General features: G+C 47.8%; 1 protein-coding gene across 3 annotated transcripts in view; it reads left to right on the forward strand.

Annotated features, from left to right (window-relative positions):
- The window catches only part of LOC120914367 (protocadherin-11 X-linked-like), a 1,131,869-nt gene that overhangs the window by 123,209 nt on the left and 981,160 nt on the right, over positions 1–27,500 (forward strand). For all 3 annotated transcript variants that reach the window (XM_040325048.1, XM_040325050.1, XM_040325049.1), the window contains exon 2: positions 11,035–11,603. In XM_040325048.1, coding sequence (XP_040180982.1) covers positions 11,064–11,603 — 540 coding nt within the window. In that variant the 5' untranslated portion in view covers positions 11,035–11,063. The remainder of the gene's footprint in view (positions 1–11,034; positions 11,604–27,500) is intronic.

The following is a 27,500-nucleotide window of genomic DNA, read 5'->3' on the forward strand; positions in this document are numbered from 1 at the left end:
GCCTGGCCACAGAACAAGAAAGATGCGGCGGCGGGGGGTTAATAATACATGAAGATCCAGAGAGAGACGATCGACAATGAGCCTCAAAAACGTGTGATAAGGGAAGAACGCTCGCCGATATGTTTACCGAAGTCGCGTAAACCGCGGCGGGAAAAATTTATTAATTGGGGGTCGATTTTTTGGGAAAAATGTTTAACTGACCTCAAATACTGAGTGGACTTAGATTTTTTTTTTCTTTGTTATTTGATTTTTTTTATATAATAAATAAGAATAAAAAGAATAAAAGCATAAAAAATAAATATATAATTATATATAGAAGGTTGTCTTAAAGTCATTTTTCCCTATATTTCTGTGTGTATATCTATATATAAATGTAATTGTATATAATTGTGTGTGTATATATATATATGCACTTACATTTTTATATAAATATAGTAAATATAACATAACGTATATATTTTACTTAAAAAAAAAAAAAAAAGTGATATACACATACACACACTGGAACAGATCCACAAAGAAATTACGCCGGCGTATCTATTGATACGCCGCGTAATTTCAAAGTTCCCCGCGTCATATCTTTGTTTTGTATCCACAAAACAAGATGCGACGGAATGAGGGATCGATCCGACAGGCGTACGTCTTAGTACGCCGTCGGATCGTAGGTGTATATTTTTACGCTGGCCGCTAGGTGGCGTTTCCGTCAAATTCCGCGTTGAGTATGCAAATTAGCTAGATACGGCGATCCACGAACGTACGCTGACGCATTTTTTTTACGTTGTTTGCGTTCGGCTTTTTCCGGCGTATAGTTACCCCTGCTCTATGAGGCGTATCCTATGTTAAGTACGGCCGTCGTTCCCGCGTCAAATTTTAAAAATGTTACGTCGTTTGCGTAAGTCGTCCGCGAATAGGGCTTTGCGTGGAATGACGTCACCGTCGTAAACATTGGCGTGTTCTGGTTTAATTTTGAGCATGCGCACTGGGATGCCCCCCACGGACGGCGCATGCGCAGTTGAAAAAAAAAAACGTCATTTACGTCGGGTCAAGACGTATTTACATAAAACACGCCCCCATCACATCCATTTGAATGGCGCGCCCTTACGCCGCCAAAGATACACTACGCCGCCGTAACTTACGGCGCGCATTCTTTGAGGATTCAAAAAAAAAGTTACGGCGGCGTAGTGTATCAGAGATACACTACGCCCGACGGATATATGCGCCGATGTATGTGGATCTGGCCCAATATATACAGTAGAATTTTTTTTTATTTTTGTTTTATTTTTGTTATATAATAAATAAGAATAAAAAGAATAAAAAATAAATACATAATTTATATATAGAAGGTTGTCTTAAAGTATTTTTTTCCCTATATGTATATATGTATATATGTGTGTGTATATATATATATATATATATATATATATATATATATATATATATATATGTATGTATATGTGTAAATATAAAATATATATATAATTTGTCCCTATATTTCTGTGTGTATATCAATATATATATATATATATACACAATTACATGTATATATAGATATACACACAGAAATATAGGGAAAATTTACTTTAAGACAACCTTCTATATATAATTATGTATTTATTTTTTATGCTTTTATTCTTATTTATTATATAACAAAAATCAAATAACAAAGAAAGAAAAAAAAAATATATATATATAAGGCACTTACATTTATATATACATATAGTAAATATAACATGTATATAGTTTACTTTAAAAAAAGAAAAAGAAATGATATACATACACACACACACACTATATATAAATTATTATTATATATAATAATATATGATTAATATATATATATATATATATATATATATATATATATATATATATATAAAGAAAATTAATATATTAAATAAATTATATTATATAATACATATATTTTAATTGAAAAAAAAAATATATATATATATATATATATATATATATATATATATATATATATATATATATATATATATATATATATATATATATATATATATATATATATATATATATATATATATATATATATATATATATATATATATATATATATATACTTTTTTTAATGAAAATATTCTAAAATATAAATTATAAAATGAAATGTCTAAAAATATAAATATATTATTCTTGTATAAGGAAGTAGGTCAGTGACCGTATGTGGCTATGCTTCTCTCCTCCAGCTCCGTCTGCATGAATACATTCTTGGCACGTCACCCTATAAATCGGCACTCTCATTGTTCAGAAAAGCTCCACATTGCTTTAGCTAAGTATCTGTCCCTCTGCCTTCCAGTCCAGTGACTTTCGGCTTGGCTCAGACGATGTTATCAGTCTGCTGCAGGCAGGAGGAAGCATTTCCTCAGTCTCCCCCCTTCCCTAGTGATCCGATTGCAACATTGTATCTTTGTAGCAAGTTACAAGATGAGGGGGGGGGGGGGGGCTGATCTATGTCAAACATTTGTGAACACAGCTAAGAACTGCACAGACACCAGGGTTTACATGATCGTGAGCCAATATCACATGCCAGGAAGTAAATGGTGACCCTGGATGATACCTGAGGAAAGGTGGTTGATAATTGATAGTTTCCAGAACATAGCTAGAAAGGAAGATATAATTTGATCCTGCAAATATGACATTTCCTGTCTCCGGTTGGCTACGCTCACGCCTCCACTGTATCTATGGGGGGCGCCATGGTTGTCACTCTAAGCTGCTCTCTCATTATGGACCACAACAATGTCTGTTGGGTAGATTCACGTAGGGGCGCGCAAAACTAGGTCGGCGTAGACTAGCGTGTTTACAGTACGCCGCCTTAAGTAAGAGAGGCAAGTACATGATTCACAAAGTACTTGCCTCCTTACTTAGGGCGGCGTAGTGTAAATGCGGCGGGCATAAGGGCGCCTAATTCAAATGGGTTGGAGGGGGGCGTGTTTAATGGTAATGAGGCTTGACCTCACGTTTTTGAAGTTTTTCTGTCACTACGCATGCGCCGGGCGCCTACATGTCCCAGTGTGCATTGCGGCTAAGTACGCCGCACGGGCCTATTGATTTTGACGTGGACGTAAACGACGTAAATCCCGATTCGCGGACGACTTACGCAAACGACGTTAAAATTTCGAACCTCGCGGCGGGAACGGCAGCCATACTTTAACATTGTTATTCCACCTAATAGGTGGAATAACTTTAGGCCTCCTAAGGCCTTACGGAAACGGCGTAAAACGACTGCGGCGGCCGGGCGTACGTTCGTGAATCAGCGTACAAACTCATTTACATAATCTACGCCGACCGCAATGGAAGCGCCACCTAGCGGCCATCCGAAAAATTGCAATCTAAGATAGGACGGCGCAAGCCGTCGTATCTTAGATATTTTTAAGCGTATCTCTGTTTGAGCATACGCTTAAACATAAGTCGGCGTAGATTCTGAGTTAGGTCGGCTTATCTACTGATAAGCCGGCCTAACTCTTACTGAATCTACCTATGTATCTCTTAATCTCCATTATATGAGGGGGGGGGGGGGCAGGACTCAAGATAGCTACTGTGGCTTCAAGGGTTGTCTTACGGAGGTGCAAGTTTTCGGGGACTTGGTAGATCCCCCCTCGCATCCTCCTCCTAGTCCATACCGAAGCAAAAAAATATGCACACCTTGATGTGTGACTTGAGCCGCTCGTCTCGCCACCGTAAATGGGGCCCTATCCTGTCACCGAGCTTCCCGCCCCCCCCCCCCCCCCCCGCGTGATGTATCGGGCAGCCGTTACTGTAACGGTTCTGTTGCCTGGCAACAAATGGAAAGAAAGATGGAGCGGAGACGGGGAACGATTTGGTCAAATTCTTTCCATTTAACTGTAAGTGGACGCTGCATTGCGGGCCGCGCAAACATGAATCATATCTTTTCCCTGCCTTATCCTCGTTGTGAGCGCTCCCCCCCCCCCCCCGACAGGTTAGCCGGGCATAAAAATCGTTTAACGGCACCGCCGGGCCCCGGAACCTTTTTAGGTTTGGCTCTTAAAATTTAATCATGTGTCCGCCACATTTGTTAAGCCGAGTAACTTATTTTATTTTTTCCGCCAGAAACTGTTGCCTGAGAGGGTCATAATGTTGAGGAGAACTGATCGGGGAACCGATCGCTGCTGAAGAAATCAGAGTCATTCACAATTATTGGTTTTTAAGCATCAAGAACCCTGAGCGGGAGTTCTCAGATGGTAACATTTAACCCCCCAAAAACCTAAAACTGAACCCCTAGATCGGCCGTTCTCAATCTTTTTAACATTTTTGGGCCCAAGAAACTAATATCTACTAATGCTGCCAGTTTGCCCCATCAATAGCCGTCAGTTTGCCCCATCAATAGCCGTCAGTTTGTCCCATCAAATGCCGCCAGTTTGCCCCATCAAATGCCGCCAGTTTGCCCCATCAAATGCCGCCAGTTTGCCCCATCAAATGCCGCCAGTCTGCCCCATCAAATGATGCCAGTTTGCCCCATCAAACGCTGCCAATTTGCTCCATCAATAACCGCCAGTTTGCCCCATCAAATGCCTTCAGTTTTCCCCATCAAATGCCTTCAGTTTGCCCCATCAAATGCCGCCAGTTTGCACCAACAAATGCCACCAGTCTTCCCCATCAAATTATGCCAGTTTTCCCCATTAAATGCCTCCAGTTTTCCCCATCAAACGCCGCCAGTTTGCCCCATTGAACGCCGCCAGTTTTCTCCATCAAATGCCGCCAGTTTGCCCCACCAAATGCCTCCAGTTTTCCCCCTTATCAAATGCCGCCAGTTTACCCCATCAAATGCCACTAGTTTGCCCCATCAAATGCTGCCAGTTTGCCCCATCAAACTCCGCCAGTTTTCCCATCAAATGCCTCCAGTTTTCTTCATCAAATGCCGCCAGTTTGCCCCACCAAATGCCTCCAGTTTTCCCCCTTATCAAATGCCGCCAGTTTACCCCATCAAATGCAGCCAGTTTGCCCTATCAAATGCCACTAGTTTGCCCCATCAAATGCTGCCAGTTTTCCCCATCAAATGTCTCCAGATTTCTCCATCAAATGCTGCCAGTTTGCCCCATCAAACTCCGCCAGTTTTCCCCATCAAACGCCGCCAGTTTGCCTCATCAATAGCCATCAGTTTGCCCCATCAAACGCCGCCAGTTTGCCCCATCAAACTCCGCCAGTTTGCCCCATCAAACTCCGCCAGTTTGCCCCATCAAACGCCGCCAGTTTGCCCCATCAAACTCCGCCAGTTTGCCCCATCAAACGCCGCCAGTTTGCCCCATCAAACGCCGCCAGTTTGCCCCATCAAACGCCGCCAGTTTGCCCCATCAAACGCCGCCAGTTTGCCCCATCAATAGCCGCCAGTTTTCCCCACCTAATGCCTCTAGTTTGCCCCATCAAATGCTGCCAATTTGCCCCATCAAATGCCACCAGTTTGCCCCAGCAATAGCAGCCAGTTTGCCCCCCCCCACTTCGGAACTTACCTTTCTCGGATCAGCGCCGTCCTCCACGCTCCCTCTGGGTGGGCTCAGGGCGCAGTGCTCTGCGCCCCGAGCCCACCCTTTTTTAAAGCCAATTAGAGCCTCAGGCTCTGATCATGTGCTTAAAAAAAAAAAAGAAACCATTTCAATTTATGTGTCCGGCGCCCTGCACGTAGATTAGGAGCCAGGGGCGCATGGATTAGGGGGGCGGCGCCCCTGCACCCGTTATAGACGGACCACCACTCCTACTATCCTTTGATATCGGGCTGTCAGGAGTGCAACGGTCTGCATACAGATGTAGATATTGATTGGTGGCTACACTTTCAGAGGGTCTGCTCAAAATCTGTTTTTTTTTCCCAAACCCCCCCTCCCCTCCAACCCTCTCCGCCATGCAAGCAAAAAAGAAATACAACGTACCTTACTTCATTATAAAGAATACATCCATTAAAGTCATCTCTCTTGTATCTCGGTGTTACGGCTAAATTGGAAATTTTCTGGGATTAGAATCTGGAGCAGTTTAGAGGGATGTTGGAGGGGGGGATGGGGGAGCCTATATAACGCCTAGTAGATCCGTAAGCCGTTTTTTTCAGCTCCCCGCGTCTCCCATTTGATTGATGTTACAGACTGTGCGCTGCGTTTCAGCAGTTCTTTGCATTTTCTATAGGTTCCCAGGTGAAAGGCGATAAATTGCAGATAAGTGGCGGGGAGATGGTAATGGCTTAAGAGCTTTTTAGTGCATTAGCAGCATACTAATCAGAGACGTTTTGAAAATCAATGCGATACCTGCGTGTTGTGTGTTCCAGGCTGGGTTCGTAGGCCCCGGTGCCTTGCAGGGGGGGGTGACACCGAAGCAAAATTACCAGGCCAATTTAATAAAAAGCGGCGAAATGTCAAAGCGATTGTAATAGACTTCTTGCAAGTGTCAGCCTCTGTGCGATCGGGTAATTGGTGCTCTTTGCGATTTATCCTGTTTTCCTGCTTCATGCCGCTGCCGGTGGCTACACGATTCTGTCGGTTAGAGGCAGGGGTCCTCGACCCCTGTCCTCAGGGTCCATTAGCCCTGTTAGTGGGCCTTGAGGACAGGAGTTGATGACTACAGGGAGTTTCCCGGTGGGCCGATGGCTCAGTGGGCTGGCTTCAGTGACAGCGGACTGCCGCCCCCCCCCCCCTCTGCTCCTCTGTCTCCTTCTCCCCGCAGTGCTCACCTGGGGGGAACAAAGAAGCAGGGAGAGGACCAGAGGAGCAGGGGGGACGACAGAGGAGCAGGGGGGACGACAGAGGAGCATGGGGGACGACAGAGGAGCATGGGGGGAGGGGACAGACAGCTGACTCAACAGCTATGGCCTGGGAGTTTCTCACTTCTGCCTAATCTTGTCCCATAAGGGGAAGCACCGAACTGATTCTTTGTCCCGGGTGAAATAATGTTTAGCTTCCCCACTAGTACTGCCTATAAGAGTACCAGTACCAGCCATTCTACTCTAATAAAGTAGAACGGCTAGTGGCTAGTGAAGGGGGAGAGGGGGCTTGGGTGGCCGGCAGGGTGCGGGAGTTGTCCAGCCACCATGGGAGAGACCTGTCAAAGTGGGCCAGTCTGGATGAAGTCCAGGGCCAAATTTCTGTCCCAGTCCAGCCCTGATGACCACTGGGTTATAGAGGATACCGCACTCAGTCTACTTGGACAGTTATGTTGGGATTGAGTGATATACTATATTTCCAAAAGTATTGGGACGCCTGCCTTTACAGGCGCACACGAACTTTAATGGCACCCCAGTCTTAGTCCGTAGGGTTCAATATTTGAGTTGGGTTGAGTTCAGACCATTCAGAATCCTCCACCCCCAAACTGGCCAAACCCTCGTCTTTGTGGAGCTGGCTTTGTGCACAGTAGCTGGAGCGGAAAAAGGGACACAGCTATTGTGGCCCAGAGGCGGCTCTAGGCTTTGTGAGGCCTTAGGCAAAACTTAAACATTAGGCCCCACTCACGCCCTTAATGGGTGTAGTCTTAGGGGTAGGGTTAGTGTTAAGGTTGGCATTAGGGTTATGGTTGAGGTTAGTGTTAGGCGTAGGGTTAGTGTTAAGGTTGGCATTAGGGTTAGGGTTGAGGTTAGTATTAAGCAGGGCCGGACTTACCATTGGGCTTGACTGGGCTCAAGCCCATGGGCCCCGTCCAATAGGGGGCCCCTGCCTATTAAAGTCTCCTTACTTTTTTCTTTGATTATTTCTCCAGTGCATGCGCTTCCTGTCCACTGAGTCACGGCACGCTCTGTGCCGTTCCCAGGGCCGATCCGCCCTATACGCTTGCTGCGTAAGCTGCTTAGGGCCCCCGCAATGTACTCGGGGCCCCCGCCTCCCCCTCGTGTCTTTCTCCATACACGTGACGTAAATAGATAGCGCCCGCCCTGAGCTATTGCCCATTTGAGCCACGCCCACTATTTTGCATGAACCACGCTAATTTTTCGTATTGTATAGAAGGTAGGGCCCGAAAGTGACTCAAGCCCAGGGGCCCCCACCACCCTAAGTTCTGCCCTGGTGTTAAGGGTAGGTTAAATGGGTAGGTTAAATGAGAAATCGGGGATCCTACAATATAAGCAGATACTTCAACTATAAAAATGACTTGTGCCACATTTGATATTTCTTCAGGTCCAATATAACAACACAAAAGAATAAATCTAGCATAAAATAGCATAGCATAAAACAAATCAAACAATGTATTTACCGGAATCCTGTCTATGAAATATCTTTCCTTTATCAGCTTGAGCAATAAAAACGCACACTGTGATCTGCAGGGGCACTGAGAGCCATGGACTAAGATCGAAAATGCCACATGCGGCCCTCAGCTGGTGGGTTGGGGGCCCCGGGGCTCTATATTCCACCCAGCACGGCTCCTTGTTGGACTTGTTGGTATCTTGTAGAAAACATGTATTAATATTTATAACAATGTTCCCTATAGCCACACAAAAAAAAAAAGACAAACCCGCCTTTTATCACGGTACATCGACGACAACTCATACCACTGACAGAGACCAGGAATATTCAGGAATATTTTATATTCTAAACCACAACAGATATGACAAAGTGCCCAGCGGGGGATCCGATTCTGCGATTGCATGGAAGGGGGGGGGGGGGTGGATTGGATTGTTGTTGACGTGTACATCTGTTTTTTTTTTATGCTTGTTTGTGGTGATTAAATTACCGGCAATCAGGATATTTCATTATAAAATTAATATTAATTAATATATTAAAGTCTGCTGGTTGGAAAACAAGAAGTGCCAGTCAGTCTTTGCCTGGGCAAAGTGCCTTGAAAAAGTATTTATACCCTTTAAAATGTTGCCATGTGATTGTCATTTTCTCCTCTCATTGGACTCGCATGAAAATAACTGTCATTTTTTTTTCTTAGTAAGGATCCTTACCCTTTTTTTTTTTTTTTTATCATTGTGGATTTGGCCTCCTGTCTGTAAAAAAAAACAAAAAACTACGATGAGATTTCTGCCCGTTAAGGAAAAGCACACGTAGTCAGGATTTTTTTTTTTATTGAATGTGTGTGATTATAGGTGACACGAGCTGCATTAGAGAGTTGATTTATTTTATTGCTGGAAAAAAAAATGCTGCTTTGCGGGAGAATTAAGTGGACGGATATGCTAACCTAGTAATTCAGTAAATGTTTGACTGGAATCCGTTATTCTGAGAATTGTCCATTAATGTTTCGGATACTTTGTGACTGTTTACTGATTTCCAAGTGCAAGAAAAAGCTGCTAAGCTAAGGGCGAGCTGGGGGCCAGGCATGCCAAGTATCCAGCTGTAGACATTTACTTTAGGGTCAAAAGTTTGTCATCCGACCATCTACTACATGACACCAGGGGTGTAGATAAGGGGGGGGGGGGTCAGGGGTGTTCAAACCCCCTACAGAGCATCCTGGCCAAATGCCCACACATTGTCCCTGTTGTTTAGCCTCAGCATAAGCACAGTAGAAGCAATCAGAGTTTCGGAGTGCAGCCCCTCCTTCTATTGTGCCCTATCCCTTCAGTTTAATAAGGGGGTCCCCCTGAAAAGCATGAAATTACTGGAATGCGTTATTCTAAAAATTGTCCATTAATGTTTCGGATACTTTGTGACTGTTTACTGATATCCAAGTGCAAGAAAAAGCTGCTAAGCTAAGGGCGAGCTGGGGGCCAGGCATGCCAAGTATCCAGCTGTAGACATTTACTTTAGGGTCAAAAGTTTGTCATCCGACCATCTACTACATGACACCAGGGGTGTAGATAAGGGGGGGGGGTCAGGGGGGTTCAAACCCCCTACAGAGCATCCTGGCAAAATGCCCACACAGCGTCCCTGTTTAGCCTCAGCATAAGCACAGTAGAAGCAATCAGAGTTTCGGAGTGCAGCCCCCTCTTTCTATTGTGCCCAATCCCCTCAGTTTAATAAGGGGTCCCCCTGAAAAGCATGAAATTACTGCAAGGTCTCATTGCAAAGCCTCATGGGCTCCACTCGGCTGTCACATGTTTTTATCGTACACCCCCAACATAAAAAAGTGTAACTGATGCCTTTTGAGCTTGAAAGACCTGAACCGCCGCTCCCCCCCCCCCAGATTTTTTTTATCTGCGGCCCTGCTCTGGACTATAGAAGCGAAGGCAAGTGCTGGAGATAACATAGACGTCAGTTTTCCTTCAAAGGGTCTGCTGTGCAATGGAGGGGTAGTGTAGATGGACCTTGTTATGGTCCCAGGCTGCTCAGTAGATGGCAAGCTCTGGGGTTGGCATTAAGGAGCGTCCAGTACAAAAGTTCATGACACTCGGGGGTCAAACCGAAATTTTTACAGCATACAGGTATCAGATGAAGCCAACGCGTTTCTGGGGAAATGCCTCCCTAAAACACATTCTCCCCCAAAATGTGTTGGATTTATCTGATACCTACCGTATATACTCGAGTATAAGCCAAGTTTTTCAGCACATTTTTTTGTGCTGAAAATGCCCCCCTCGGCTTATACTTGAGTCAGCTTTGTGCGCCTGATCTCCTGCCGCTGTGACGTCAGTCTAATTGACGGCTGTGCAGTGCAACAAAGCCCCGCCTCCTCCTCGTCCTAGTCCGTGATAAGAGGAATACTGACTCACTGCTGGGAAACTGAGTGTTCTGTATATCACAGATTAGGACAAGGAGGAGAGGGGGCTTTATTACACTGGACGGCCGCCGACTGACTGCATGACAGGTATGCAGATCGGCACAGTGAGACATGTAATAGGCACAGTGAGACTGCAAATAGCCACAGTGAGGCATGCAATGGGCACATTGAGGCATGCAATGGGCAAGGTGACCCATTTCTAAACCTGCAACCTCTGCAATATCTGGTCTCTTTTTGCTAAGCTACCTGCAGAGGCGTTGCTAGGGGGGTGCGGGGGGTGCGGTCCGCACCAGGGTGACACCCACCAGAGGGGTGACCTGGTATGCTGGACATCTTCCCAGACAATTTTGGCTTGTATCTTGTTTCTCTTGAATCTCAAATTCTCTTTGAATTCTCTTTCTCCAGTCATAATAACTTTTATCAATTTCTTTTTTCCAGGTTGGGGTATCTGAGGAATCAAGTTGGAGATGGACTTGCTATCGGCGACCTACATTTTGGCGGTGTTTATAGCCTGTATCGTCTATGAGTCCGGTGCTCAGGAGAAGAATTATATCATACGCGAAGAACAGGGCGAAAACATATCGATTGGAAACTTGTTACGGGACCTAAACTTAACACTCGACCCCGACATAGCTCTCTCCACCCCTCTCCAGTTCAAATTGGTCTACAAGACCGGTGATGTCCCCCTGGTGCGGGTCGAGGAGAACACCGGTGAGATTTTTACCACCTCCAACCGGATAGACCGCGAGAAGCTTTGCGCTGGGATATTTACGGAAAACAAGTGCTTTTATGAGGTGGAAGTCGCCGTTTTACCCGACGAGGTCTTCAGGCTGGTCAAGATCCGCTTTTTGATCGAAGACATCAACGACAATGCTCCACTTTTCCCCTCCACGGTCATTAATATCTCCATCCCGGAAAACACTGCCGTCAACTCTCGGTACTCTGTGCCATCCGCCATCGATCCGGATGTGGGCAAGAACGGAATTCAGAACTACGACCTGCTTAAGGTTGGTATTTATGGGTTATGTTAAGGGGGTATATATACCGCGCTAATAGTGAAAAGTGAAAAACAGCATAAAAACATGCGATAATCCATGCAAAGTAAAATGTGTGAAGGAAAATAGTCACGCTACTTAAAGAAAGTTAATTCCTTAATACCTTAAATTGATGTAATGCATACTAATGCACAGGTGGCATACATTAAGTGAGCAAAAGAATCAAAGAAACATACCAATCAGTATAGGTGAACAAAATTAATCAATTGAGCGCTCTCTCAGACCGGAAAAAAAGCGTGTAGAGGAATGAAAAACTCCAATAGCGTGTTATAGTTTAAATAGAAAAAGTCCAAAGTAAAGTATAAAAACCTTAAAAAAATCTTGCCGGCAATAAAATACAAAAAGAACGCCCGTGCTGACGTCAATGCCTAGCTCCGCCCCAACATGTTTCGTCATACGTGACGTTTTCGAAAAGGCATTTTGCCCTTTGAAAACGGCAGGGACGTTCTTTTGGCATTTTATTGCCGGCAAGATTTTTTTAAGTTTTTATACTTTACTTTGGACTTTTTCTATGAATTAACGATACTGTGCTTAAACTATAACACACTATTGGAGTTTTTTTTATTCCTCTACACCACAGGTGTCAAACACAAGGCCCGCAGGCCGAATCCGGCCCTCCAGCCAATTTCAAGTGGCCCTCGCACCTCTCCTGCAGTTCCAGCCCTCCTCCAGACCCCTACTTTCTGCTTTCAAGCAATGCATTACAGCTTCTTCCCAGCAGCAGCATAAGGAAAGGGGGGTGCACTGTGATGTAAGGGAGAGTAGGGGACTTAACTTCTGATGGTGGGGTCAGGGTGGCTCTTGACATCTAATGTAAGGGGAGGGGATGCGCTGGACATCTAGTCTTACAGATACATCCGGCCCTTTTGAGGGCAATCATAATGCTGATGCGGCCCACAATGAAATTGAGTCTGACAGCCCTGCTCTACACGCTTTGTTTCCGGCCTAAGAAAGCGCTCAATTTCTGTCCGAGAGAACGTTCCTTTATATACCGGACGGAAAGCGGTGTATGGAGTGAGGAGGACGCCAGGAGCCCAGAGGTATCGGCATCCCGGATTTATCCAAGACCCCGCAGAGGGTTACATCTTCAGGCATTAGTGACCTCGCTACTGACAGGAGGTCCATTTAATCTGGTAAGGGTTTCCATTTCTTCCGGTGTGTACACCAAGGAGGGGCCTATCCTTTATCCCCTCGGGGTGGTGGTGGAATAACTTCTCATCTTTAGCGCATTTTCCTTAATTCACTTGGAATTGGATACACTGTTCGTCGTTTGTGGACTTTGTGCACATTGTTTTTTTTTTTTGTTTGCATTATATGAATTAATTTATGTGGACTTTCCGGCAGGGCCGATCCTAGGGTCACAGGCGCCTGGGTGCGGAAATATTTCTGGCGCCCCCCACATGGGCGTCGTCATTTTACAAACTCCTCCCCTTTACACATGTTTCTATGGCAATGACTCAACCACAGAGATGCTCCCCCCACAAAGTCTTCATTACCCTGGGATCCTTACATGATCTCTTAACAATAAACATAATACAGGAAGAGGAGCAGAGTACTTTATTGGGAGCTGGAGGGGGGGCCTCTGTGATGGACACAGAGAGGGCTTCTGTTAGAGAGTCTGTTGGATGTTCGGCGCCCCCACCTCTGCAGGCGCCTGGGTGCAATGCACCCTGTGCACCCTGCCTAGGATCGGCCCTGCTTTCCGGTTTAATTTTGTTCGCCTATACTGATTGGTATGTTTCTTTGATTCCTTTGCTCATTAATGTCATCTGTGCATTAATTTTAGAATTTATGGATTATGGGCATCACACATGAACTTTTTGACTTTGTACAACTTTATCTTCCACTTTTTTTTTTTATATTGAGAATCACAATGGGAAGAATAACATTATAAAACTCTATTTAAATTTTCAACACATATCACCAGTATAAAAAAAAATATATATTGTAAAATAAGACTTAATCCCTAGCAAATGTATTCGGTCACCATGGTATCGTAAATTAATTTTAATAATAAAAGGGAAAGTTATGAAATTATTTCTTCGGGGGATAAGATACTGTCTACTAGAATAAAGAAAGGAACAAGCTCAATGGGCCAAATCCTCAGCCAGGCGGCGTAACTTAACTTTCAGCAGTTAAGTTACACTGACTTAAAGTTTTTACCTAAGTGCCTGATCCACAAAGCACTTACGTAAAAATTTCAAGCCGTGTAAGTTAAGTGCCGCCGTCGTAAGGCGTTCCTCCTCTCCGGGGGGCGTTTACAATTTAAATGAGGCGCGCTCCCGCGCCGGCCGTACTGCGCATGCGTGTGACGTCATTTTCCCGACGTGCATCGCGCGAACGTAATTGACGCCGGGCGGCTTTGTGGATTGCGACGGGACACTAAAGTTGCGACGGGTGAAAAAAAGACGCGCCGGGAAAACAAATAATTTAAAAAAAAAATGACAGCGTCGCTCGGCATGCATTCCTGAGAGGGAGAACTCCATGCCAATTTTCAACGAAAAAACCGGCATGGGTTCCTCCCCAGGAGCATACCAGGCCCTTAGGTCTGTTATGGGTTGTAAGGAGACCCCCCCTCCGCCGAAAAATCGACGTAGGGGGTCCCCCTACAATCCATACCAGACCCGTATCCAAAGCACGCTACCCGGCCGGTCAGGAATGGGAGTGGGGACGAGCGAGCGTCCCCCCCCCTCCTGAGCCGTGCCAGGCCGCATGCCCTCAACATGGGGGGGTTGGGTGCTCTGGGGCAGGGGGGCGCACTGCGGGCCCCCCCACCCCAGAGCACCCTGTCCCCATGTTGATGAGGACAGGACCTCTTCCCGACAACCCTTGCCGTTGGTTGTCGGGGTATGCAGGCGGGGGCTTATCGGAATCTGGGAGTCCCCTTTAATAAGGGGGCCCCCAGATACCGGCCCCCCACCCTAAGTGAATGGATATGGGGTACATCGTACCCCTATCCATTCACCTGTAGGCAAAAAGTAAAAGTTAATAAACACACAACACAAGGCTTTTTAAAATAATTTATTATTCTGCTCCGGTTGCCCCCCCTGTCTTCGTTATTAGCTCAATTACCAGGGGGGGCTTCTTCTTCCACTCTCCGGGGGTTTTCTCCGCTCTCCGGGGGGGGGGTTTCTTCTTCCGCTCTCCGGGGGGGGGCTTCTCCGGACTCCGGGGGTCTTCTTCCATCTTCTCCCCTCTTCCGCTGTTGACTCGGCGAACCCCGGTTCTTCTGCAGCTCTCCGGTGCCTTCTTCTTCAGCGCTGGCTGCCTGCTATGTTTGTGTGTTAGCTCGATTTCAAACAGGCAGCCGGCGCGGTCTTCTGTGGCGTCAGGGTCTTCTCTTCCTTTCTTCCGATGTTGCCTCGTCGCCTGTTGTCGCTGTAATGATGGAAGCGCGCCTTGCATCCCATTTATATAGGCATCACCGTCCCATCATGCTCCGGTAGGTACCCACGTGGTGGGTGCACGTGGGTAGGCACCCACCACGTGGGTACCTACCGGAGCATGATGGGACGGTGATGCCTATATAAATGGGATGCAAGGCGCGCTTCCATCATTACAGCGACAACCGGCGACGAGGCAACATCGGAAGAACAGAAGACCAGAAGACCCTGACGCCACAGAAGACCGCGCCGGCTGCCTGTTTGAAATCGAGCTAACACACAAACATAGCAGGCAGCCAGCGCTGAAGAAGAAGGCACCGGAGAGCTGCAGAAGAACCGGGGTTCGCCGAGTCAACAGCGGAAGAGGGGAGAAGATGGAAGAAGCCCCCCGGAGTCCGGAGAAGCCCCCCCCCCGGAGAGCGGAAGAAGAAACCCCCCCCGGAGAGCGGAGAAGACCCCCGGAGAGTGGAAGAAGAAGCCCCCCCTGGTAATTGAGCTAATAACGAAGACAGGGGGGGCATCCGGAGCAGAATAATAAATTATTTTAAAAAGCCTTGTGTTGTGTGTTTACTACATTTTACTTTTTGCCTACAGGTGAATGGATAGGGGTACGATGTACCCCATATCCATTCACTTAGGGTGGGGGGCCGGTATCTGGGGGCCCCCTTATTAAAGGGGACTCCCAGATTCCGATAAGCCCCCGCCCGCATACCCCGACAACCAACGGCAAGGGTTGTCGGGAAGAGGTCCTGTCCTCATCAACATGGGGACAGGGTGCTCTGGGGTGGGGGGGCCCGCAGTGCGCCCCCCTGCCCCAGAGCACCCAACCCCCCCATGTTGAGGGCATGCGGCCTGGCACGGCTCAGGAGGGGGGGGGACACTCGCTCGTCCCCACTCCCATTCCTGACCGGCCGGGTAGCGTGCTTTGGATACGGGTCTGGTATGGATTGTAGGGGGACCCCCTACGTCGATTTTTCGGCGTAGGGGGGTCTCCTTACAACCCATGCCAGACCTAAGGGCCTGGTATGCTCCTGGGGGGGAACCCATGCCGGTTTGGAATTTACAAATTGCCGTGGAGTTCTCCCTCGGGAATGCATACCAAATGCCGTCGCTTGAATGGGCCTTTACAAGGTGTGACTAACTTTACACTTTGTAAAAGCAGCCCTAGTTTTACACCAGGCAAACTAACACTTACGGCGAAAAAACTAGGCACAAAAGCTTTGAGGATCGCCCTAAGTGCTAATTTGCATACTAGCAGAGGCATTTCGACTCGAAATGCCCCCAGTGGCGGATGCGGTACTGCATCCTAAGATCCGGCAGTGTAAGTCCCTTACAGATGTCGGATCTTCTGCCTAACTTAGGAAAACTGCTTCTGAGGATCAGTTCCAAAGTTAGAACCAGAGATACGACGGCTTACGCCGGAGTATCTCTTTTGTGGATGTGGCCCAATGTTCTTATATTTTGTCTCTGATCATAAAGTTGAGGATATTGGCTTAGTCAGAAGTTACTGGATTATTTAACCAAAAGGACATTCCTTTTCTTAGTTTTTTGGTTAAAAAAGGGAAAGGATTGTTAAAACAGAAAGCAGTGGGGGGGACTAGGTATGTGAATTAGTAGAGACAATGCTGATTAGCCACACCCCCTGCAACATGTTGCATCCCGTTGTAGTGCCAGCATACCTGAGAGTGACAACTCTGCCCTAAATTCAAGAGCAGTGCAGCATTGTTCCCGCATTCAATTTTGTCTCACATGCTTCCCCCTCCCAGACACTGCAACTCATAGTGGGAGGGTTTTAGCAAAATGAGGCAGCGTTGTCAAAACAGAAAGCAGTGGGCGGGACTAGGTGTGACAAGGTACAGGCATGTGAATTAGTAGTGACAATGCTGATAGCCACGCCCCCTGCAACATGTTGCATCCCGTTGTAGTGCCAGCATACCTGAGAGTGACAACTCTGCTTTGAATTCAAGAGCAGTGCAGCATTGTTGCCGCTTCACCACATGAAGTTACATTAGGAGGACTTCACTTGCTCAACAGGTGTCTGTGGGACGGGGCGAAATCTGTAATTGCAGATGCACTTATAATTAGGTGCTGCAGCATATTTATTTTTTATAGGAAGCCGTATTTCTACTTTAATGATAATGTTCTTTTTTAATATTCCCGTTATTAGCCAGTGCAGTAAGAGCTCTTACACTTGGAATAAATAAAATCTTTTTAATTGGCGTAACAAGATCTGAATATATTTTCCCTTTACAATTCTTCACAATAAATGTGGCAGACTTGAAAAGCGTTCTTTTCTCAAACCTCGAAGATGAGATACAGCCCCGAATTGACACCCGCTAGTTTGTCTTTGCTAATGGGAATCTCGTTCAGGATAAATGACCGGGCCACAGATTTATTAGCATCATAAAAATAACTTTCTTTCCCCTCTTTTTAAATCAATGTGCCAGTGTTGTGTAAGAAACCATGACCCACATTTCAATTGGGCAACGCGGAGCCATTAGCAGCTGGTCGTAGGATATCGTAGCCATGAGTCATTGGCTATGCTTAATAATCATGTTTGTGGCTAATTACATCAACACGCGCCCTTAAAATATTACACTTTGGGAGCTGGACCAAGGGTTCCGAAATGGAGGCCAAATGCGTGTCGGATCTGCAGAATGGAAACTGTGAAAGAACAGCTGGGGCACAAAATTAACTCTCTCTCCCCTGACTGTCCTCCTTGGCCTCTCTTTCCCCTGACTGTCCTCCTTGGCCTCTCTTTCCTTCTCTCTCCCCTGACTGTCCCCCTTGTCCTCTCTTTCCTTCTCTCTCCCCTGACTGTCCTCCTTGGCCTCTCATTCCCCTGACTGTCCTCCTTGCTCTCTTTTTTCTTCTCTCTCCCCTGAATGTCCTCCTTGGCCTCTCATTCCCCTGACTGTCCTCATTGGCCTCTCTTTCCTTCTCTCTCCCCTGACTGTCCTCCTTGTCCTTTTCTTTCCTTCTCTCTCCCCTGACTGTCCTCCTTGGCCTCTCTTTCCTTCTCTCTCCCCTAATTGTCCTCCTTGTCCTCTCTTTCCTTCTCTCCCTCCTGACTGTCCTCATTGGCCTCTCTCTCCCCTGACTGTCCTCCTTGGCCTCTCTTTATTTCTTTCTCCCCTGACTGTCCTCCTTGTCCTCTCTTTCCTTCTCTCCCCCCTGACTGTCCTCCTTGTCCTCTCTTTCCTTCTCTCCCCCTGACTGTCCTCCTTGTCCTCTCTTTCCTTCTCTCCCCCCTGACTGTCCTCCTTGGCCTCTCTTTCCTTCTCTCTCCCCTAATTGTCCTCCTTGGCCTTTCTTTCCTTCTCTCTCGCACAACTGTCCTCCTTGGCCTCTCTTCCTTTCTCTCTCGCCTGACTGTCCTCCTTGGCCTCTCTTTCCTTCTCTCCCTCCTGACTGTCCTCCTTGGCCTCTCTTTATTTCTTTCTCCCCTGACTGTCCTCCTTGTCCTCTTTCCTTCTCTCCCCCCTGACTGTCCTCCTTGGCCTCTCTTTCCTTCTCTCTCCCCTAATTGTCCTACATGGCCTCTCTTTCCTTCTCTCTCCCCTAATTGTCCTCCTTGGACTCTCTTTCCTTCTCTCTCCCCTGACTGTCCTCCTTGCCCTCTCTTTCCTTCTCTCTCCCCTGACTGTCCTCCTTGGCCTCTCTTTCCTTCTCTCTCCCCTGACTGTCCTCCTTGGCCTCTTTTCTTCTCTCTCCCCTGACTGTCCTCCTTGGCCTCTCTTTCCTTCTTTCTCCCTGCCCTGACTGTCCTCATTGGCCTCTCTTTCCTTCCCTCTCCCCTGACTGTCCCCCTTGTCCTCTCTTTCCTTTTCTCTTCCCTGACTGTCCTCATTGGCCTCTCATTCCCCTGACTGTCCTCCTTGGCCTCTCTTTCCTTCTTTCTCCCCTGACTGTCCTCCCTGGCCTCTCATTCCTTCTCTCTCCCCTGACTGTCCTCCTTGTCCTCTCTTTCCTTCTCTCCCCCCTGACTGTCCTCCTTGGCCTCTCTTTCCTTCTCTCTCCCCTGACTGTCCTCTTTGGCCTCTCTTTCCTTCTCTCTCCCCTGACTGTCCTCCTTAGCCTCTCATTCCTTCTGTCTCCCCTGACGGTCCTCCTTGGCCTCTCTTTCTTTCTCCCCCTAACTGTCCTCCTTGGCCTCTCTTTCCTTCTCTCTCCCCTGACTGTCCTCCTTGGCCTCTCATTCCTTCCATCTCCCCTGACTGTCCTCCTTGGCCTCTCATTCCTTCCATCTCCCCTGACTGTCCTCCTTGGCCTCTCATTCCTTCTCTCTTCCCTGACTGTCCTCCTTGGCCTCTCTTTCCTTCTCTCTCCCCTGACTGTCCTCCTTGGCCTCTCATTCCTTCTCTCTCACCTGACTGTCCTCCTTGGCCTCTCCTTCCTTCTCTCCCCCCTTCTCTCCCCCCGATTGTCCTCCTTGGGCCCTCTTCCCTTCCCCCCCCCCCTGACCATAGGTGTGCGCAGCCTATTGCATTTGGGTGTGCACCCCAAAGCCCAAACACACACTACCGATCACTCACGATGTTCATTCAGAAAGGGAAGGGGCCGGTAAATTACATATTTACTGGCCCCTTCCCCACTCCTAAAACATCCCAGCAGCAACAGCCGATAGGAGAGGTGGGAAGCTGACAGCGATGCATGGGGGAAAGATGGGGGCCAGGGCAGTAGGGGGAATCTGTGCTGCACAGGGTTGATTAGGGTGTGCCTGGGCACACCTGGCACACCCTGTGCGCACACCTTGGCCTCTCTTTCCTTCTCTCTCCCCTGACTTTCCTCCTTGGCCTCTATTTCCTTCTCTCTCCCCTGAGTGTCCTGCTTGTCTCTTTTTCTCCTTTATATGCCCAACTCTTTCCACCTCCGCCTCCGTCTCTCCATCTCCCTTTCTCATTTCTCTCTCTCTCTCTTTTCTCCAATCTTTCTCTCCTTTCTACGCCCATCTCTTTCCTCTTCCACCTCCATCTCTCCTTCTCATTTCTCTCTCTCTCTTTTCTCCTCTCTTTCTCTCCTTTCTACACCCATCTCTTTCCGCCTCCGTCTCTCCTTCTCATTTCTCTCTCTCTCTTTTCTCCTCTCTTTCTCTCCTTTCTACACCCATCTCTTTCCGCCTCCGTCTCTCCTTCTCATTTCTCTCTCTCTTTTCTCCTCTCTTTCTCTCCTTTCTACGCCCATCTCTTTCCGCCTCTGCTTCCGTCTCTTCGTCTCTCTTTCTCATTTCTCTCTCTCTCTTTTCTCCTCTCTTTCTCTCCTTTCTACGCCCATCTCTTTCCGCCTCCGCTTCCGTCTCTTCGTCTCTCTTTCTCATTTCTCTCTCTCTCTCTTTTCTCCAATCTTTCTCTCCTTTCTACGCCCATCTCTTTCCTCTTTCACCTCCATCTCTCCTTCTAATTTCTCTCTCTCTTTTCTCCTCTCTTTCTCTCCTTTCTATGCCCCTCTCTTTTCGCCTCCGTCTCTTTCTCATTGCTTTCTCTCTCTTTTCTCCAATCTTTCTCTCCTTTCTATGCCCATCTCTTTCCTCTTCCACCTCCATCTCTCCTTCTCATTTCTCTCTCTCTCTTTTCTCCTCTCTTTCTCTCCTTTCTACACCCATCTCTTTCCGCCTCCGTCTCTCCTTCTCATTTCTCTCTCTCTCTTTTCTCCTCTCTTTCTCTCCTTTCTACACCCATCTCTTTCCGCCTCCGTCTCTCCTTCTCATTTCTCTCTCTCTTTTCTCCTCTCTTTCTCTCCTTTCTACGCCCATCTCTTTCCGCCTCCGCTTCCGTCTCTTCGTCTCTTTCTCATTTCTCTCTCTCTCTTTTCTCCTCTCTTTCTCTCCTTTCTACGCCCATCTCTTTCCGCCTCCGCTTCCGTCTCTTCGTCTCTCTTTCTCATTTCTCTCTCTCTCTCTTTTCTCCAATCTTTCTCTCCTTTCTACGCCCATCTCTTTCCTCTTTCACCTCCATCTCTCCTTCTAATTTCTCTCTCTCTTTTCTCCTCTCTTTCTCTCCTTTCTATGCCCCTCTCTTTTCGCCTCCGTCTCTTTCTCATTGCTTTCTCTCTCTTTTCTCCTCTCTTTCTCTCCTTTCTACGCCCATCTCTTTCCTCTTCCGCCTCCGTCCCTCCTTCTCATTTCTCTCTCTTTTCTCCTCTTTCTCCCCTTCCTATGCCCATCTTTTTCCCCCTCAGCCTCTGTCTCTCCTCATTTCCCTCTCTTTTTACCTTCCTTTTCTCTTTTCTTTGCCCATCTCTTTCCTCCTCCGCCTCCATCTCTCCTTCTCATTTCTCACTCTTTTCTCTTCTCTTTCTCTCCTTTCTACGCCCCTCTCTTTCCGCCTCCACCTCCGTTTCTCCGTCTCTCTTTCTCATTTCTCTTTCTCCCCTTCCTACGCACATCTCTTTCCGCCTCTGCCTCCGTCTCTTTGTCTCTCTTTCTCATTTCTATCTCTCTCTTTTCTCCAATCTTTCTCTCCTTTCTATGCCCATCTCTTTCCGCCTCTGTCTCTCCGTCTCTCTTTCTCACTTCTCTCTCTCTCTTTTCTCCTCTTTCTCTCCTTTCTTTGCCCATCTCGTTCCCCCGTCCGCCTTCATCTCTCCTTCTCTCCTCCTCTGCGTTTGCTTCTCTCCTCCACTTTCTCCTCTCTCTCTCCTCCTCTGTGTTTGCTTCTCTCCTCCACTTTCTCCTCTCTCTCTCCTCCTCTGACCCCCTCTCACTCTCTCTCTTTCTGCTTATTCCTCCCTCTCTCTTCTCCTTCCTTTTCTTCTCCTTCCCTTTCTTCTCCTTCCCTTTCCTTCCTATCTCTTATAAATGAAGGATGGATGATTTGGCCGGGGACGGCCACGTTAATCCAACAAATTGAACATGAAATTAGGAAAGACGTAATAAATCCCCATTACTTTTGGATTGTTGACCTTCGCTGTTTCCTGCTAACAATGCGTCTCGTTAGTCTGTCTCGCTGCGTGTGGAGTATGCAGGTGTTTATACATTATTTATTCTTTCCTTTCTCTAAGTTATTTTTTTATATTTTTTCTCACACTCTTTCTAATGATGCGCTCGGCTCCGCTCGGCTCGGCCGCATCCCATCCTGCTAGGCCAGAGGCACAATCGTTGCCCCGAGACTTGTGTAGACATTGCGTTCTCCTTAAAGTGACTCTTCACCGGGTTTTATCGCAGTGGTGGCTTCAGATCGAGAAGCCGGAGGATTTCTGGAGACGAGACGATGAAACGGAATATTTGATATGTTATCCGTGCCGCAGTGCTGGGGGGGAGGGGGAGATCTATTGCTATGTTTGTGTTTTCTAGCTGCGTCCCCTTTTATTACTTCATCACCAGCCGAGTTCAGATCTCAACTTTCACATTTTGTTTCAGCTCGGCCTTCAGTCTTTTGTATGGATAAAGGGCAAGTTCACTGTAAGGATTGTTCACAGTAGCGGTTGAAAATGCCACAGTTGAGCCGCATTTATACCACCCCCCCCCCCAACTGACCCCTCTTTAGTTACAAAGGCAGCGGCTGGGGGGTGTACACATGTCACGGCACGATTCCTCCCACTGATACCAATGATGGGACACTATTCCCCCCACTGATACCAATGATGGGACACTATTCCTCCCACTGACACCAATGATGGGACACTATTCCTCCCACTGACACCAATGATGGGACACTATTCCTCCCACTGACACCAATGATGGGACACTATTCCTCCCACTGATACCAATGATGGGACACTATTCCTCCCACTGATACCAATGATGGGACACTACTCCCCCCACTGATACCAATGATGGGACACTATTCCCCCCACTGATACCAATGATGGGACACTATTCCCCCCACTGATACCAATGATGGGACACTATTCCCCCCACTGATACCAATGATGGGACACTATTCCTCCCACTGATAGCAATGATGGGACACTATTCCTCCTACTGATAGCAATGATGGGACACTATTCCCCCCACTGATACCAATGATGGGACACTATTCCCCCCACTGATACCAATGATGGGACACTATTCCCCCCACTGATACCAATGATGGGACACTATTCCCCCCACTGATACCAATGATGGGACACTATTCCCCCCACTGATACCAATGATGGGACACTATTCCTCCCATTGATAGCAATTATGGGACACTATTCCTCCCACTTACACCAATGATGCGACACTATTCCTCCCACTGACACCAATGATGGGACACTATTCCTCCCACTGATACCAATGATGGGACACTATTCCTCCCATTGATAGCAATTATGGGACACTATTCCTCCCACTTACACCAATGATGGGACACTATTCCTCCCACTGACACCAATGATGGGGGACACTATTCCTCCCACTGATACTGATGATGGGACACTATTCCTCCCACTAACACCAATGATGGGACACTATTCTTCCCACTGATACCAATGATGGGACACTATTCCTCCCACTGATACCAATGATGGGACACTATTCCCCCCACTGATAAAATGATGGGACACTATTCCTCCCACTGACACCAATGATGGGACACTATTCCTCCCACTGACACCAATGATGGGACACTATTCCTCCCACTGACACCAATGATGGGACACTATTCCTCCCACTGACACCAATGATGGGACACTATTCCTCCCACTGACACCAATGATGGGACACTATTCCTCCCACTGACACCAATGATGGGACACTATTCCTCCCACTGACACCAATGATGGGACACTATTCCTCCCACTGACACCAATGATGGGGGACACTATTCCTCCCACTGATACTGATGATGGACACTATTCCTCCCACTAACACCAATGATGGGACACTATTCTTCCCACTGATACCAATGATGGGACACTATTTCTCCCACTGATACCAATGATGGGACACTATTCCTCCCACTGATACCAATGATGGGACACTATTCCTCCCACTGACACCAATGATGGGACACTATTCCTCCCACTGATACCAATGATGGGACACTATTCCTCCCACTGACACCAATGATGGGACACTATTCTTCCCACTGATACCAATGATGGGACACTATTTCTCCCACTGATACCAATGATGGGACACTATTCCTCCCACTGACACCAATGATGGGACACTATTCCTCCCACTGACACCAATGATGGGGGACACTATTCCTCCCACTGATACTGATGATGGGACACTATTCCTCCCACTAACACCAATGATGGGACACTATTCTTCCCACTGATACCAATGATGGGACACTATTTCTCCCACTGATACCAATGATGGGACACTATTTCTCCCACTGATACCAATGATGGGACACTATTTCTCCCACTGATACCAATGATGGGACACTATTCCTCCCACTGATACCAATGATGGGACACTATTCTTCCCACTGATACCAATGATGGGGCATTGTTTACTCCCATTTATGCCAGGGCATTTTCTACTTGCACTGTCCACAGTCTGAAGGACAGTAAACTGGCCCTCTATATAGAAAGTTTGAAGCCCCCGGGTTGTAATCTATAATACGTGTGAATGGGGCCTTATGCTTTTCACGTCCATTAGCCAACCTCAATATACACGCAATCTGTTCCCAATCTCATTGCCCTTTGTAGATTTTTAGACACCTATATTTTAGCAGGTGCAGCTCAGCATTTAATCAGCCGTATATTTCATTTTTTGGAAAGGACAAAAAAAAAGCACAAAAAGCACGCGTCTTTTTTTAATCCCTGCCCGCTACCTCTCGCGGCGTGCAAAACAATGGCTTCCTGAAGACGCAAGAAGCGTTCCAGCAGCTGCCGTGGAAAAAGTTTTGGCACCTGCACAACGGGAAAAAAGTCTTCGCCAAACCGATTTCACGCCTGCCCCCCCCCCCCCCCCCCCCCCCCAAACTCAAGAGAAAAAAAGCGGCATTTAAAGGGAGCATTAATGCCTTAGCTGGAACAGCTGGGATGCTGTAAAGTTTAGTGATCACCGTAATAAAAAAAAAAAGTAGAGCTGTCGGGAATTAACGATCCATTAGCAAATGTCTTGTTCGGAATTGTTAAAAAAAAAAAAAAATCTGTCGGTGGTTGGAGGTAATATTCCCTGCCCAGGGCCCGTCGCGTGTTTAAAATTAATTTTATTGAGTCGTGAAAAATCTGTCGTAAGAGAGTGGAGTCAATGGGCCGTGTCAAGCTGGCCGCCCGTCACCCGTTATGAAAAGTTTTGAGATGTTTTCCAATGAAAAATGATATACGGCACCGGAAATATGGAGACAGGCCATCAACGGACACAGGCTCAGTCCATAGCAATGCATTTAAATCCTCCCTCCGGCCTTCCTTTCAGGTCTTGCCCAGTTGTACCGGCTGCTCTCCTGCAAGTCAGAGCCCCGCCTCATTTCCTGGCTGCTGGAGGTTGAGCAGCATCACCTAAACCCAGTGGCGGCTGGTGGTATATTTTTTCGAAGGGGCAGCAAACAGTGCACAGCCCCCTCCCCCTGGTCGGTCACCTGCAGCACTTACCCCGTGCAGCAGTTCCCTCTGGGCGACGGGTGGCCAGCTTCCCCACGTCTGCTCCTCAGTATCGAGACGTTGTGCTCGCTGTACGTCTCCTCCCCTTACGTCTCCTCCCTGTACATCTACTCCCCAGCATCACGGCTGTGTCCTCCCCATACGTCTCCTACCCCGTATGTCTCTTCCCCGTATGTCTCCTCCCCAGCATCACAGCTGTGTCCTCCCCTTACGTCTCCTCCCCGTACGTCTCCTCCCCGTATGTCCCCTCCCCGTACGTCTCCTCTCCAGCATCACGGCTGTGTCCTCCCCGTACGTCTCCTCCCCGTACGTCTCCTCCCCTTAGTCTCCTCCCCGTACGTCTCCTCCCCGTACATCTACTCTCCAGCATCGCAGCTGTGTCCTCCCCGTACGTCTTCTCCCCGTACATCTCCTCCCCGTACATCTACTCCTCAGCATCACGACTGTGTCCTCCCCGTACGTCTCCTCCCCGTAGTCTCCTCCCAAGCATCACGGCTGTCTCCTCCCCGTACGTCTCCTCCCCGTACGTCTCCTCCCCGTACATCTACTCCCCGTACATCTCCTCCCCGTACATCTACTCCCCGTACATCTCCTCCCCGTACATCTACTCCCCAGCATCACGGCTGTGTCCTCCCCATACGTCTCCTCCCCGTAGTCTCCTCCCCAGCATCACGGCTGTCTCCTCCCCGTACGTCTCCTCCCCGTACGTCTCCTCCCCGTACATCTACTCTCCAGCATCGCGGCTGTGTCCTCCCCGTACGTCTTCTCCCCGTACATCTCCTCCCCGTACATCTACTCCCCAACATCACGGCTGTGTCTTCCCCATACGTCTCCTCCCCGTAGTCTCCTCCCCAGCATCACGGCTGTGTCCTCCCCGTACGTCTCCTCCCCGTACGTCTCCTCACCAGCATCACGGCTGTGTCCTCCCCGTACGTCTCCTCCCCATACGTCTCCTCCCCAGCATCACGGCTGTGTCCTCCCCGTACGTCTCCTCCCCGTACGTCTCCTCCCCATAGTCTCCTCCCCAGCATCACGGCTGTGTCCTCCCCGTACGTCTCCTCCCTGTACATCTCCTCCCCAGCATCATGGCTGTGTCCTCCCTCTACGTCTCCACCCCGTACGTCTCCTCCCCGTACGTCTCCTCCTCAGCATCATGGCTGTGTCCTCCCCGTACGTCTCCTCCCCGTACAACTTCTCCCCATACGTTTCCTCTCCGTACGTCTCCTCCCCGTACATCTCCTCCTCAGCATCACGGTGGTGTCCTTGTCGTACATCTCCTCCTTGGCATCACACCGGTGTCCCCGCCATCAGGGTCGTCTTTATTGTTGATTGGACCCTGGGCAAAAAAAATCTTGGCCCCCCCCCCATGCAATTTTGCCCTCCCCTGCTCTGAGACATACAATAAATATCAGCTAGACTTAAAATCAGTTTACTGTTTTAGAGCATAGATATCATTATTTCTTAGGCCTTGTACACACGGTCCGTTTCATCGGTTCAAACCAATGGTGTGTGGGCCCCATCGGTCCATTATCCTTCGGTCAAAAAATTTAGAACTTGTTTTAAAATTCAACCGATGGACGCCTAACCGATCGGTCAAAACTGACGGTTAGTATGCAAAAGCATCGGGTATAAGCCTGCGCATGCTCAGAATCAAGTCGACGCATGCTTGGAAGCATTGAACTTCATTTTTCTCAGCACGTCATTGTGTTTTATGTCACCGCGTTCTGACCCGATCGTTTTTTTATTTGATGGTGTGTAGGCACATCAGACCATCAGTCAGCTTCTCCGGTTAACCGATGAGAACGGTCCTTCAGTCCGTTCTCATCGGATGGACTGATCGTGTGTACAGGGCTTAACTGACTGGTTGCTAGAGGTTACAGCACACATTACAGTTCACTGATTAGTTGCTAGAGATTACAGCGCATGATTTCTTCTTTTTGATTGGTTGCTAGAGATTACTGAACAGAGCAGTGTATTCAAT

This window comes from Rana temporaria, chromosome 9 (genome assembly GCF_905171775.1).
Source record: "Rana temporaria chromosome 9, aRanTem1.1, whole genome shotgun sequence".
Classification (NCBI taxonomy): domain Eukaryota; kingdom Metazoa; phylum Chordata; class Amphibia; order Anura; family Ranidae; genus Rana; species Rana temporaria.